Source organism: Carassius auratus, chromosome 33 (genome assembly GCF_003368295.1).
Source record: "Carassius auratus strain Wakin chromosome 33, ASM336829v1, whole genome shotgun sequence".
NCBI lineage: Eukaryota > Metazoa > Chordata > Actinopteri > Cypriniformes > Cyprinidae > Carassius > Carassius auratus.
Genome location: NC_039275.1, coordinates 187,439 through 200,068, shown reverse-complemented (window position 1 = coordinate 200,068; position 12,630 = coordinate 187,439). Strand labels below are relative to the sequence as shown.

At 38.8% G+C, this 12,630-nt stretch overlaps 1 protein-coding gene across 2 annotated transcripts; it reads left to right on the top strand.

Moving 5' to 3' along the window:
- The first annotated feature begins 49 nt into the window (after positions 1–49).
- On the top strand, positions 50–10,190 carry LOC113052627 (zinc finger protein 608-like). Of its 2 annotated transcripts, none has more exons than XR_003277099.1 (9): positions 50–1,572; positions 2,867–3,002; positions 3,429–3,516; positions 3,694–5,968; positions 6,307–6,700; positions 6,805–6,944; positions 8,023–8,178; positions 8,713–8,775; positions 9,431–10,190. XR_003277099.1 is itself a non-coding variant. In XM_026216994.1 (9 exons), the coding sequence occupies exons 1-9, from the start codon at positions 904–906 to the stop codon at positions 9,448–9,450; spliced, it is 3,933 nt and encodes a 1,310-aa protein (XP_026072779.1). In that variant the 5' UTR covers positions 50–903; the 3' UTR covers positions 9,451–10,190. The 2 variants fall into 2 exon arrangements, 1 of the variants encoding a protein (XP_026072779.1); XM_026216994.1 differs by having other exon boundaries at positions 8,023–8,170.
- The last annotated feature ends 2,440 nt before the right edge of the window (positions 10,191–12,630 follow it).

The window sequence follows — 12,630 nt, the reverse complement described above, 5'->3', positions numbered from 1 at the left end:
CAAAGTAGCAGCTATAAACTTTGAGAAATGCTTAGTCGGGGTAATAGGAAATGCAACTGCTAACTAAAACACACAAATGCACACATGCCCTTTTGAAAGTGTAGTTCATTGCACTTTTTGGACTTTTAATTTAATTCATGATTTAAATAACTTTTGATCCAAATTAAGCAGAAACTAAAGAAAGAAGCGTAGCATTTTTAATCAGTGTAAAAACATATTTATGGAATAAATTGAAGGGAACATAATATGTCAAAATATTCTCTTAACGTAAATTCTTCATCAGTATTTTTTGTCTTGTTTTCCAGTGCAAACCAAAATACATTTTCTTGAAATGGAAAATAACTTCAAGACGTCTTGTTTTCTGAGAAACCAATCAAACTGAAGTGAGTTTATGATTAAAGCAAGAACAAACAATGAGTCAAAATCAACTTAATTAAAGGGAAAACAAGTTTTCATATTACACTGACAGATATGTGTGCTTGTTTTAAGATTAAACTCGTTTTATTTCATTACTTGAAGACATTTTACATTTGTTGGAAGTTTATCTTGATTTAATGTTTTGATGTTTAGACTGTATCTGTATTGGAAAACAAAAAATACTGAGGAAGATATTCATGCTTTGCAACGTTTAATGCAATGACTTTGGGACTTTCTGTATTGATTTAATACCTGTAAATAAAACATAATGATGCTGTTGTAACTTCTTGATGGATTCATTTGCAACACAACCATTGCTTCACTCAAAACATTAGTTAGACATGTTGATGGTTTAATGTGTTGAGAGAGCCGTTCTCCAGCACCACGGCAATTGAGTTTCCATTAGCACTGGTGTGTGATTAATACCCTCCCATCCACTTGATTTAGGATCCATCACCGTTTTCTGTCAGAAATCCTGTGTGGAGAATGTCAGTCAGTTCCTCCCTTCAGCAGAGAATCAAGACGCACGGAGCGGATCCGGATGACAGCGGGGATGACTGGGAGATCGGTGTCGGGAATCTGATCATAGACCTGGACGCGGATTTGGAGAAGGATCGACAGCGATTGGAGATGAATCGCGTTTTGAGCGTTAAAAGCGCGGTGGAGGGTCGCGGAGAGCTCGAATATAATTGCTCGAGCGCAGGCGCCGCGTTCGACGGCCTGACGAAGCCGTTCCTCTGCAAAGAGCCCAAGAAATTCAAGCTGAAACGCAGGAATTCCACTACGGATACGGATCGATTCCCGCCGCTGGAGATTGTGAGCGGCATTCCTAAAGTATGCGTCGGTAAGCGGCGCGAGGCTCAAGGACGCGGCGGGGAGATGAATTCAGCACCAGCGCCGGTGGACAGCGACGAACCGGCGCCGCTCGGCAGAACCAAAGACGGCAAAAAGGGCAAACCCCCGAGCAAAGGAGTGAAAAGAGAGAAAGACTCGGTTAAAACACGGAAAGAGAAGCCGAGCGATGAATTCGGTCCGCTGTCAGAGAACGGAAGCGCCTTGGGAGGAACGGAGAATCTCATCTGCAGGGGCGGAATGGACGCAGCTATTGTTGACCACATTGTCGACACGAGCACCGAGGAGCACAGCCTGAGGACGGTAAGCTCACATCTTTCCTTCAGAAACCTTCATGTCGAATCACCAAGTTGATAATGCGCGTGTAATGCGTCCGATTGAACCGTGCGATCATGATACCAATCCCGTCATGCAGTCAGACTACTAATGTGTGCAACTATCACGATCCGTTATGGAGGTGAAGAAACGAGCTCGAGGCTGTAGGTTGAGCTGATGGCGGATTTACTGTTTGTGTGAATGGTGTATTGTAATCAAAGGTGCTTCGGTGTCCGTGTCTGATTTCTTCTTTGTGAGCTTGGCTATTTGAATCTCTTTACAGCCGCGAGATTAAAAAACAAAACAAAAACAAAAGCGCACCAAACACCTTCCGTGCAATGAAGTCGTTTCGCATGGCTTGGTTTGCAATAGCAATAAAAACAGGTTTTCTTTTGTTTGTCAGCCATTTCCTTTGTTAAAGCAGCCCCTGTGAATTTCTTCACGTCTGTTGCCAATGGAAACCTAAGCATCATAATTCCCTCTGTTTGTTTTGGACAAAGACATACCGCCTTGCTTGAAGCCAAGATGCTTTTCGGGTGTTATTTACAGTTTTAAACATAAAAGACAAGCTCCACCTCCTCCAGTCTTAGCCATTCTGCACTATTGTCCCTGTACCTTTATCTAGTCTTCATCGTCTGTTTGATTACATCTTTAATTGATTTTTCCGTACATTTCTACCATATGACAGTCACCACTGATTAGCTACTACTAAATATTGTAGAAAGGTAATTTTCTGTAAAGTTGCTTTGCAACGATTTGTAAAGTCAAGTCAAGTCACCTTTATATATATAGCGCTTTAAACAAAACAGATTGTGTAAAAGCAACTGAACATCATAAATTAGTAAAACAGTGTGTCAATAATGCAAAATGATAGTTAAAAGCAGTTCATCACTGAATTCAGTGATGTCATCTCTGTTCAGTTTAAATAGTGTCTGTGCACATTTGCACAAGTCAACGATTTCGCTGTAAACTAAGTGCCATAAAAAGCGTCATACAAATAAACTTGAATTGAATTAAATCTAGATGTCTTTTTCATTTTGCCTCGATTCCAGTGACATCGCTCAGAAAGACACCATTCACAGGTGTATACTGACATACAGACTTAATGCTGTAAGAGTTTGTGTGTGCTCTCCTTCTATAAGGAGGATTAAGTGATTACTTGATTGTTGAATTTGAAAATACAGAAGTGAAATGTTTTGATGAAATCGATCAAAAAGAAACTGGCATGCTGCTGTATTATACTTCAGCTGGCACTGTGATTGTGCTCTTTTTCTCTCTCCAGTTGAGTGTTAAGACGCGGTCGGTTGGAACTAACACACAGGAAGCCGAGAAAGCCCTTGAGTCCAGCAACATGGAGCCATGTCAACCAGGAACGAGTGTCAATCTAGAGGGAATTGTGTGGCATGAAACGGAGGAAGGTGAGAGCATGTTATTCTGTGCATTGTTCCACACATATAAAACAATATGCTGTTGTAAAATTATCTCCATGCATGTGTTTCCAGTTAGTATCTCACATCACTATTCCTTCTTCACCACATTATGAATGAATCTATTCAAATTGGTTTCGCTGGATATGTGATGAGTGAAGGGCAAGTTTTGTCATTAGCTCCACAGGACTGCGTTTTCAAAGCAGCTGTGAGATGGACGCTTTTGAAGGAAGAGGAGACACTGGTTGCATATTGATTAAGCAAATTAAAATTGCAGACCACCATCTTAACTTCCATCACTGAGATCAAGCACAGAATGAATCCATTCGAAAATGTTTTAATCCTTTGGGTAATTTTGGTTGCTTTTTAATTATTTTAGTGGGACTCATTACTGTGAATGTTTCTCTTTGAATTCAGGGGTTCTAGTTGTTAATGTCACATGGAGGAAAAGAACCTATGTGGGCACTCTCTTGGACTGTACCAAACACGACTGGGCTCCACCACGGTAAAACACCTTCCTTTCTTCTTGATTACTTGACTTGTAGTGTATATATACTTTTAAATTAAGATTCAAGATGGATTTGGGGGTCTAGATTCGAACCCGTTTTGATTTTAGATCTGTTCATTTTAAGAAAGTTGATTTATTTACATGCACTTATGACTACTTGTTGTTCTTAACCAGGTTTTGTGAATCACCAATGAGTGATTTTGAAATGCCATATGCACGTGGACGAGGTAAACGGATGCGGCTGGCCATACCAGATCAACCAACTGCAGACCCGAGTCTTTCCAAGATACGAGGGCTAACTCACAAGAGGCGCGGTGTGGGAATCGGCAACAAAGGTAGACGAGGGAGTCTGAATCTCAGTGGCTGTAGGACACCTGGATACTACACCGTAGAGGACATCAAATCCAATTCACTTATATGTGGAAAACGAAAAGGCAAAGCCCCAGCTGATCTAGATTTAAGCTTGGTCTCTGAGGACATAAGGAATGGGAATGGGAAAAGGATACGAGCCAAATCCAGGAGCGCTCCATCCACACCTCAGGGTAAATCTGACCCTGTGTTTCTTGATCAAGTTTGTGCTTCCCCAATGCTAATAGACTGTCCGCATCCGAACTGCAACAAGAAGTACAAACATATTAACGGACTCCGTTACCACCAATCACATGCTCACCTGAACAGTGACAGCAAGCAAGAACTTGAAGTAGAGAGCGAGGACAGGCTTTCAGATTTTGATGAAGCCCTCAGCTCAGTACCTTTTGATTCTTCTGAGAACATAATCACCAAGAAGCCCAGAAGCATGTATAAACTCAATGCAGTCAGTTCTCCAAAGAACAGGAAAGCATTGCTTAACAATGATAGCAGTCACATGACTAATGCAAAACTACGCCCGAATGTGGCAAATAAAGAAAGATCCATAGATGATCTGAGTAACCTCCCACTCATTTCCAACATGTCTGTTGTCCTTGAGAACTGCCTCATGACGGATCGTAGTACATCTGTTGAGATGCCTAAGCTTGAAGCGGAGGATGTTATTGATAAGAGGGACATATGTAGCAAAGTTAAGAAAGAAGGGTACACTGAGAGATGCTTAGCCAAGTCTCGAACCAACAGACTCATCAACACTGCCCCTGCCCCTCCGAAGCTGACCGCTATTCCACCTGCCGCATTTTCCACTAAAATCACAGAAGTTTCTTCTCATCAGGCCTCTCCAACTGTTGCCCTCACAAAAGCCAAGAACCTCTCGCTGAAACCCATCAAGCCAAAGATGGAGATTATTGCACAAGTTAACATGGACCACACCACTGCAGTCCTGAGCAAAGACAGTAAGAGAAAGGAAAAGCATCGCATAAAGGAAAGGAATTATAAAGATCCCCGGAGTCCCAAAAGTGAACCAATTTACACCAAAGTTGATGACACAAAGACTATCGGGAAAGACTTTCCTGTGAGCCTCTTGAAAGAGCACTTGAGCAAGCAAGATGTTGTAAATGGTCCAAGTGAAACGCAAGAAAGCCGCATGGCGAGTATCAGAGCCGAGGCTGACAAGGTGTACACCTTCTCGGACAATGCACCGAGTCCTTCCATCGGGAGCTCTGCAAGAATGGACTGCGTCCCTCTTACAAACGGAGATGGAGCGAGTACTAAAACAAACAGCCCTGCATACTCCGACATATCTGATGCAGCTGAGGACGGTGGGTCAAACTCAAGGTCCAGACGGAACTCAACACAAGATCCAAACTCAAACAGCAACATCAATCCCAAAATTCCCTCAATGAGTACCGCTCCCACAGTGACCCCAGGAAAAGAGGTCCAGTCCACATCTCACGGCCATGGTTATGAATCCCATTGTATCCCAGTTTACATGCATTCTGGGCAAGCCAATTCCACTTCGTTCCATAAGGTGGCCTCGCCCTATGGTCGGATGAAGGATGATTTGAGAGATTTAAATGAGGATATAAAAAGCTCAGAATCCTCTAGCCACTCAAGTTCCCAATCACAGCTTCAGTATGCTGAAACGCACACAGCACTGGCTCAGTCTTTGTACTATGGACAGTACAGTCGGGGTGTTCCAATGGACCAGAAGGTTCTAATGATACCCAGCACCCACAGACCTCTAAGTGAGACATGCTGTGAGGAAATACAGTATAGCAAGAGCAGAGGTCACGTTAGACGAGGAGCCGAGCAAAAGGAACGAACAAAGGATGAGCAAAAACAGTTTATAAGCTCTCCTCAGTCGATTCATAAAGGGGCGAACTCTGTTAAGATTAACTGTGCAAAACCTGGCTTCATCTATGTGGATTTGGACAAGCAGCTGTCGTTTCAACAACAACAGGGGAAAGTGTCCCATATCTCCATGTCAAAAGAACAAGGGGTCCTCAAGGAATCTGAAGACCTCGGTTTGGAGAATTCAAACTCAAAATCAAATGTGGACACAAATGTAACATTTCTAAATGTAAGTTACTGATGTTACTTATCATTTACTGAGGAAATGTTCTTTTAAAGACAATAACAGACCTTGGTTTTGGTGGAATAACAATTCAAATCATGTTGTTTTGAGTGCTAGATCCTTAATCATCAAATGATCGAATTGCCAGGATTCTTTGATGATTGAGATCCTATTGATTTCTAAGACATTTCCATCCCTTTTGAAATTTTCCATGACAAAGAACGCATTAAACACTAGTTTCACAGGGCTTCTGTTTCATAACAAAGGGCTTCCCTGTAAGGTGTGTGATTTCATTGGTTGTCAGACCAGAAACTGTTTGACAGTAGATGTTCCTCTGGGTTTAGGCTTCAGAATCTCAGTCCTGGAGCCACTCATATCAGTCCAAATATGTGAAGCAGCAAAATCAAGAGGTCAACAAGATCTCTGAGGAAATGAGTCTGAGTCCAGACAAGGGGAAAGACTGGCACATGCCTCTAGAGCCCGAGTCCAGGCTGGAGGCTGAACTCCAGAATGTCAAGTGTGAGACGGCTGCTGAGGTCATCGAGGAAAGTACCAGACTGGAGGGGGATGAGATTGCGGGTGAGACGTCTGAAGACTCGCAGAACGCAAGAGGGGCTGCGTCATCACCCCAGCAATCCTTCATCCAGTTCCAGCACTCCTACCCCTATTTGCATTTGTGTGAGACAAGCAGCAATGCTTACAGAGTGATGTCTCCAGCTTTGGTGCATAATTACCCAGGTAATCATCTTCTGTACGTTGTAAATATGAACCCAAAACTTTCATGTGGTGGAGTTTGTACCACAAACTACTTGTAAGTGTAAGTCGTGTGTTTTCCATTCTAGGTTTCCATTACCCTCTGTATGGAAAAACGGCAGGTAGAGAGGATTCAGAAGGGGTTCAAAGCAGCAAACCAGTGACAGATTCGACAGCATTAGAGCTTCTGTCACATCCTCTTCTGCCATATCACGGCAAATCTCCCGTTGTATGTATCTCACTTCAAAATTCAAGTAAAAGATATTGGAAAACCATTTTTAGAAAGGCGTACTTTCTACAACAGGGATAGATATGGCCCTAAATGTGATCCCAAAACAACATCTGTTAAATATCTACAATATAGAATCCAGAAACACAGCGAAAACATGTAAAGAACATAAAATGAATGCTGCACTGTAAACCCTGATAAGTTCACAGAACTCAAAAAATATTTTGTAACAGATTACACAAAAACATTTAAGTGATGTTTTTAAATATTTTAGGTTTACATAAACTTAAAAAAATTAATTCCAGTTGCCTTAAATTATCTCAGAGTTATCTTAAATAATTATATTTCTGAACTTATAATTAGGGAGTAATTCACTCATAATTTTATCTATTTTTCAACTCCTATAATGTTTGAAATACACTCAAAATTAGGCTTTTGCTGTCCATCCTCAGTCTAACCACAGGCTCTACTCTTCACCACAACGGTAACACTACAAATCCAACATTACATAAACCTTTGTAAAATCTAATATAACACAACATTTATGTATTAACTTATGTCCCTCTATGTTAATCTTGTGTAAAAACACACAAAATAACACTTAATTTCTAAATTTATTTTCCTTGTTTTCTGATGCAAAGCATGCTGGGAACTAGAAAACACAATCATTTTAAGTTCACCTCACTACAACAAATTTTTGAGTTAACAGAACTTATTTAAATTAAGTCCAATGAACTTTCGTTATTATTTGAGTGCAATTAACTAATTTCATTTGATTAATTTCACTGTTCGGTTTTACAGTGTGGCAAATAGACTCATGAAACATGTTACCAGCATTGCACTTGAAGTACTTAAGATTAATTACTGTTGATAAATTTGATGGATTCATGTAGGCGCTGTGCATTTTAAATATGTGCCTTGTTGTCCAAAGACAAATTGACAGCACAAAGCTTTCCTTTAAAATGTTTATGTAAAGGTCAGTGGCTTTGGAATTCTAACCAAATAAAACATGATGACCATAGACAGAAGCAAAGTCTTTCACAGATGTTTACACATTGTATTTGTACTCCTTGTACAGCCTGGAGAAAGAGGATCTCCAGAGCAAGAACGCGAGACTGAACGGGAAAGAGAATCCGTTCCCTTCGGACGCCACCTTCAGGCGCATCATCTCACTCACCTGGGCATGAGCTACACTCTGGTGTCCGGCCAATATGACCCCTTTCAAGGTGAAAAGGTCAAAAACAACTGAACTATACTACACTACTGAACTCTGCATTAAAGAGCTCATATCATGAGGAATCAAACTGATCTTGTAAAAGAAAAAAAAAGTTTGTAATATTCAGACCTCAGAGGTTCTTTTCCAGTCTCATTCTAAACTTCTGTAACATTCTGACAAGGTAAATAAGCAAGTGCTATTGCCATGTCACATATTTAGAGGACATATCAGTCTTATGCCAAATACACACTTCACAACTCAAGGTTTTTGACTAATCAACCACACACCCTCTGTTCATACTGTCAAGAATAAACTCACCCATTGCTGTTCCTGAGAAAATATATTATAATTTCAGAAAATATTTCAGCCCTGTAGCGTGAGCTCGGCTTTAAAGAGACTGCAACAAAAATTACCCATTTAATTCTAAGTGCAATAGAGAGTGGGATTATCAATAAAAATCTAGGGAAAATAAATAAATCATAATTAATGAAAATAAAATGTGGAATTGAAATAAGAATTGATTGTAATGTTCTGTGATCTATGATCCTTAAGGTTTGAGTTCTGCAGCACTCGTTGCAAACCAGCAAGTGACGACGACACAGACCTGCTCTAGCGGTGAGAAAACAAATGTATTTACCAATTCAACAAGATTAAATCAATTCCTGTAGCTGAAAGAGTGAATCGTGGCAGTAGGTCATGGGTTTGAATCCCAGGGAATGCATCAGGGTTGCCAAGTCTGGGGTTTAGCCACATATATGGTTTACATTTACACTGTTGATATGTGTTGGTTTTAAAGAGCGTGGGTTTAAGTGCTCTTGATGGAAGGAAAAACTGCAGAAAAAAGGTGGTTAGGTTGGTTTGGTTTTGTTTCACAGATCTGGCAACCCTGGAATGCATGTACACCTTGAACACATTGCAAGTCGCTTTGGATAAAGGCATCTAACAAATGCTTTACTGAATTGATTGATTGAATTAAAGCAGTTGAACATTTTTACAGTCACAGTTTAGAGCTATGAGGTCTTTATACATCATTCATGGAATGTTTATCTGAAACAATTTAGTTGGATTATCGTCTAACATTTTTTTAATATTACTTCTTGTTTCAGAGAACATTCAAAATTCATGTTTGCAGAATGATTACTTGAAATGTTCCTATAACGTTTAATTGTACAATTGGGCTTTTTGACCAAATGTTGTTTGATAAATGATGTTTTCATCTACAGAACATATTTTTATTAGCCGGGTTTCTTACTGTCTGTTTAATCTGCAGAAAACGACGGGAAGATGTGAGATGTTCCTGACTCACGTAAGGACTCACAGACATCAATTCCATGGTGTTCCTCATCGCCTCCTTAGGAGGCAGCGACTAATTTAATTTCTAACCAATGAATGTACTAACGGAGGGCTGCAGTGGAACTAGACAAGGCTACACTGAAAAACATTTCCTCTGCTCGTGGATTGGCTACATCTAGCTGTTTGTATGCACTTATATTGTCTTGTAATCATACTATTGAATGTATTTGCTATTTCATCACCTTTGTGTGGTAAAGGACGGGTTGCAATAGATTCTAAGTGACTGTAAGGTGGCTCGCTCCGCACTGACTTATTATTAACATGAATATACTGTTATTAACAGCTTTTAATCTATTGTATCGTATAAAGTGGATGTTAATCAACAGTTCATCTCAGTGCCATACAGTATTATCGTGATGTACATAGTTGTACATAGTTGAACGAAGCTCAACACCGACTATAACAAGCTTATGTACCTTTGTATTGATTCAGTGCAATGTATGGTTGTCTACCCACCTCACCTAACCGGCAGACGTAGTCCTTTGTTACTTCAATAGTAATGCATAACTAAATATGTTTACAAGTGGTTCTCTGGACAGAAAGTCAATGGTGTAGGTTGGTTGAGTCGCGTCATTAGGTTTTTCTTGATGTCTGCTATATCATCAAACTGCAGTTGCTTTTTATACTGTCTCTGCCTTAACATGTTTGGCAATCCAAATAAAAGTCAAGGTTATTTCTACATGCTGATGGTTGTTTTTGTATTGAAAACCATTTGAATGTGAGGTTAAAATAACTTTCATTAGGAACCATGATATGATGCTTATTGCATCATTAGTTAATATATATTCACAAAGCTAAACACATGAGATAATGCGCTTGTGAATGTTTGCTAGTAAGCTTATTAAGCATCACCTAATGATTAATATATATTTTTTTCCATGTAAATTAAATCTGCTATTGAAATTGATGTTCATGAAGGTAGTGTAAACTTTTATAAACATTTGATGAATGATGAATAGTTTTAGATTGGGTACTGCAAAAACATTTTTGCAGATAATATTTATGAGTAATATTAACAATGTTCACAAAACATTACGTTCGTCTAACTTTTTTTTACTTGTTGTAAAGTTCAGAGAACATTCGAAAGTAACGTTTCATGACATCTGGAAATGATCAAATGAAATGTTCCTTTAACGTTCGCATAACCAAGCTAATTTTTTAAAATGAAAAAAAAGGATGTTTTTTTTCGTTTAGGAAACATAAAAAAATAACGTTTTCACAAGGTAACGTCACCAAAACTTTCTAAGAACGTTTTTTTTTAAAAATCACAATAAATTAATATTGATCGTGTTGTTTTACCGGAGTAGCAGTCGATTCGGTTCCCCTCTGGAATTCCCGTTTCCCCCGGTTGCCTGTCTGTGTAATAAACCCAACCAAATAGTTAATCAAACATTTCCTAAAAAAAAGCCTAATTTCCGCGGATTTGGCAACACTGCTGCAGGCAAATACAAAAAACACACCTGGATGTAAGGAAAGCAAAAAAGGGACAAATCTCTTGCTACACTCCAGCATAGTAAACTGATTCTCAGACTCCCGTTTATGTTCTATTGTTTTTTATTCATTTTGCAATTGTTCCTTTATTTTTGCCTTATGTCCGAGTTTTTGCAGTTTATTTTTTCCATTGCAAATTAGTGTAATCTGTCCGTGCTGACGTCCAAACTAAGGGGGTTATATTACTGTTTCCTTATAGAGCAACAATACATTTGAACTAATACTATTTGATTAATCTGTGTACCTTCTTACTGATAACAGTGGAATATAGTTCCTCATATAGGTCAAAACTATATGAGGAAATTCTAAATTACAAAACTCAAGGTTTTTATCCATTTGATAAAAAAAAGAGCAGAAATATTTAATTTGCAGATGTTCCTCCAGTTTCCAAGTTGATGGTAAGTAAAGTACTTTAAGTGATAACTTCTCTACACTGACACGTTTTCTCATAGTAAAGTGAGGTAGTGATACACCAAAACAAAAAGTCAGTTCTTGTCAACACATACTTCCACAGCAAGGCATATAATAAAAAGTAAAAATAAATGAGCATAAATGAATAACTATACGATAGTATAAAACAGAATAGCCAAAGCCTCAATCACCACATTGTAATCGGTAATAAATCTGATTGAAAAACAAAAAAAAAGAAATCAGTTTCAAGTTGAAAAACCTCTCATCTTAAAACTAGTTTCAAGTTTAGGATTTAGGACGGTATTTTGAACCATTTGATTCACCGTACATTCAGTCATGCTTCTTGCGCACGCTAGTTCTGATCGTACGTTTAGTAACTCGCCTACTACGCAAGAATTGTAGAATGTTTGTGTAAAGGGGAACAGTATGGAGTTAGAATTGTGTCTTTATTACATGCGAGAAAATAAAAGATCTGAGAGAAAAAAAAAAGTTTGAGAGAAAAAGTTATCACACTGATAGCAAAAAAACATTTCATGAGAGAAAAAGAATATTTGAGAGAAAAAGTTTTCATGCCAATAGCAAAAAATAATAATATTTGAGACTAAAAAAAGTTTTTGAGAGAAAGTATTTTCTCATAGAACATAAAAAAATATACATTTGAAATTTTTTTAATTATTTCTGAGAAAAAAAATCTCTCTCAAAATACTTTGAAAAAAACTCTGAAATATATATTTTTTGCTATCAGTGTGAAAATATTTTCTCTAAAAAAAAAAGTGTTTCTCTCGAAACGCTTTTCTTTGCTCTTGATGCAATTTCTTGCTCTCGTGTCAGGATTTTGCTTTCACTGTGAGAATTGTGTCATGGGCGGGGCCACGTTCCTATTGGCCAGTCGGGTGAGCATCGTCTTGTCTTGGGAGTCGAACTGAATCATTACACCATTGTTCGGTTCACCTGCATAGATGCCGCCTCTGCCTTATGGCTGGTTAAGTTGAGCACGGACACTACAATGTTTGGGTAAGATGATGACACACAGCTGGCTGAGCAAGTTCAGTATCACTGAAGATGAAACATTAAAAAATAGCACTCATATTCATGAATTTATGTGTATTATATTATTTGCTTGCTAATCGCCAGTGCTTTAAGAGGTGCCGGTACTCTATTATAGCATATATATATATATATATATATATATATATGTTTTTTTTATGACTCCCC

Excerpts from the sequence above, each read along its gene's own strand:
- LOC113052627 (XM_026216994.1), top strand. The coding sequence starts at position 904 with ATGTCAGTCAGTTCCTCCCTTCAGCAGAGAATCAAGACGCACGGAGCG. Across the intron at positions 6,701-6,804 it reads TTTGGTGCATAATTACCCAG|GTTTCCATTACCCTCTGTAT; the intron begins GTAATCATCTTC and ends TTTCCATTCTAG. Across the intron at positions 6,945-8,022 it reads ATCACGGCAAATCTCCCGTT|CCTGGAGAAAGAGGATCTCC; the intron begins GTATGTATCTCA and ends CTCCTTGTACAG.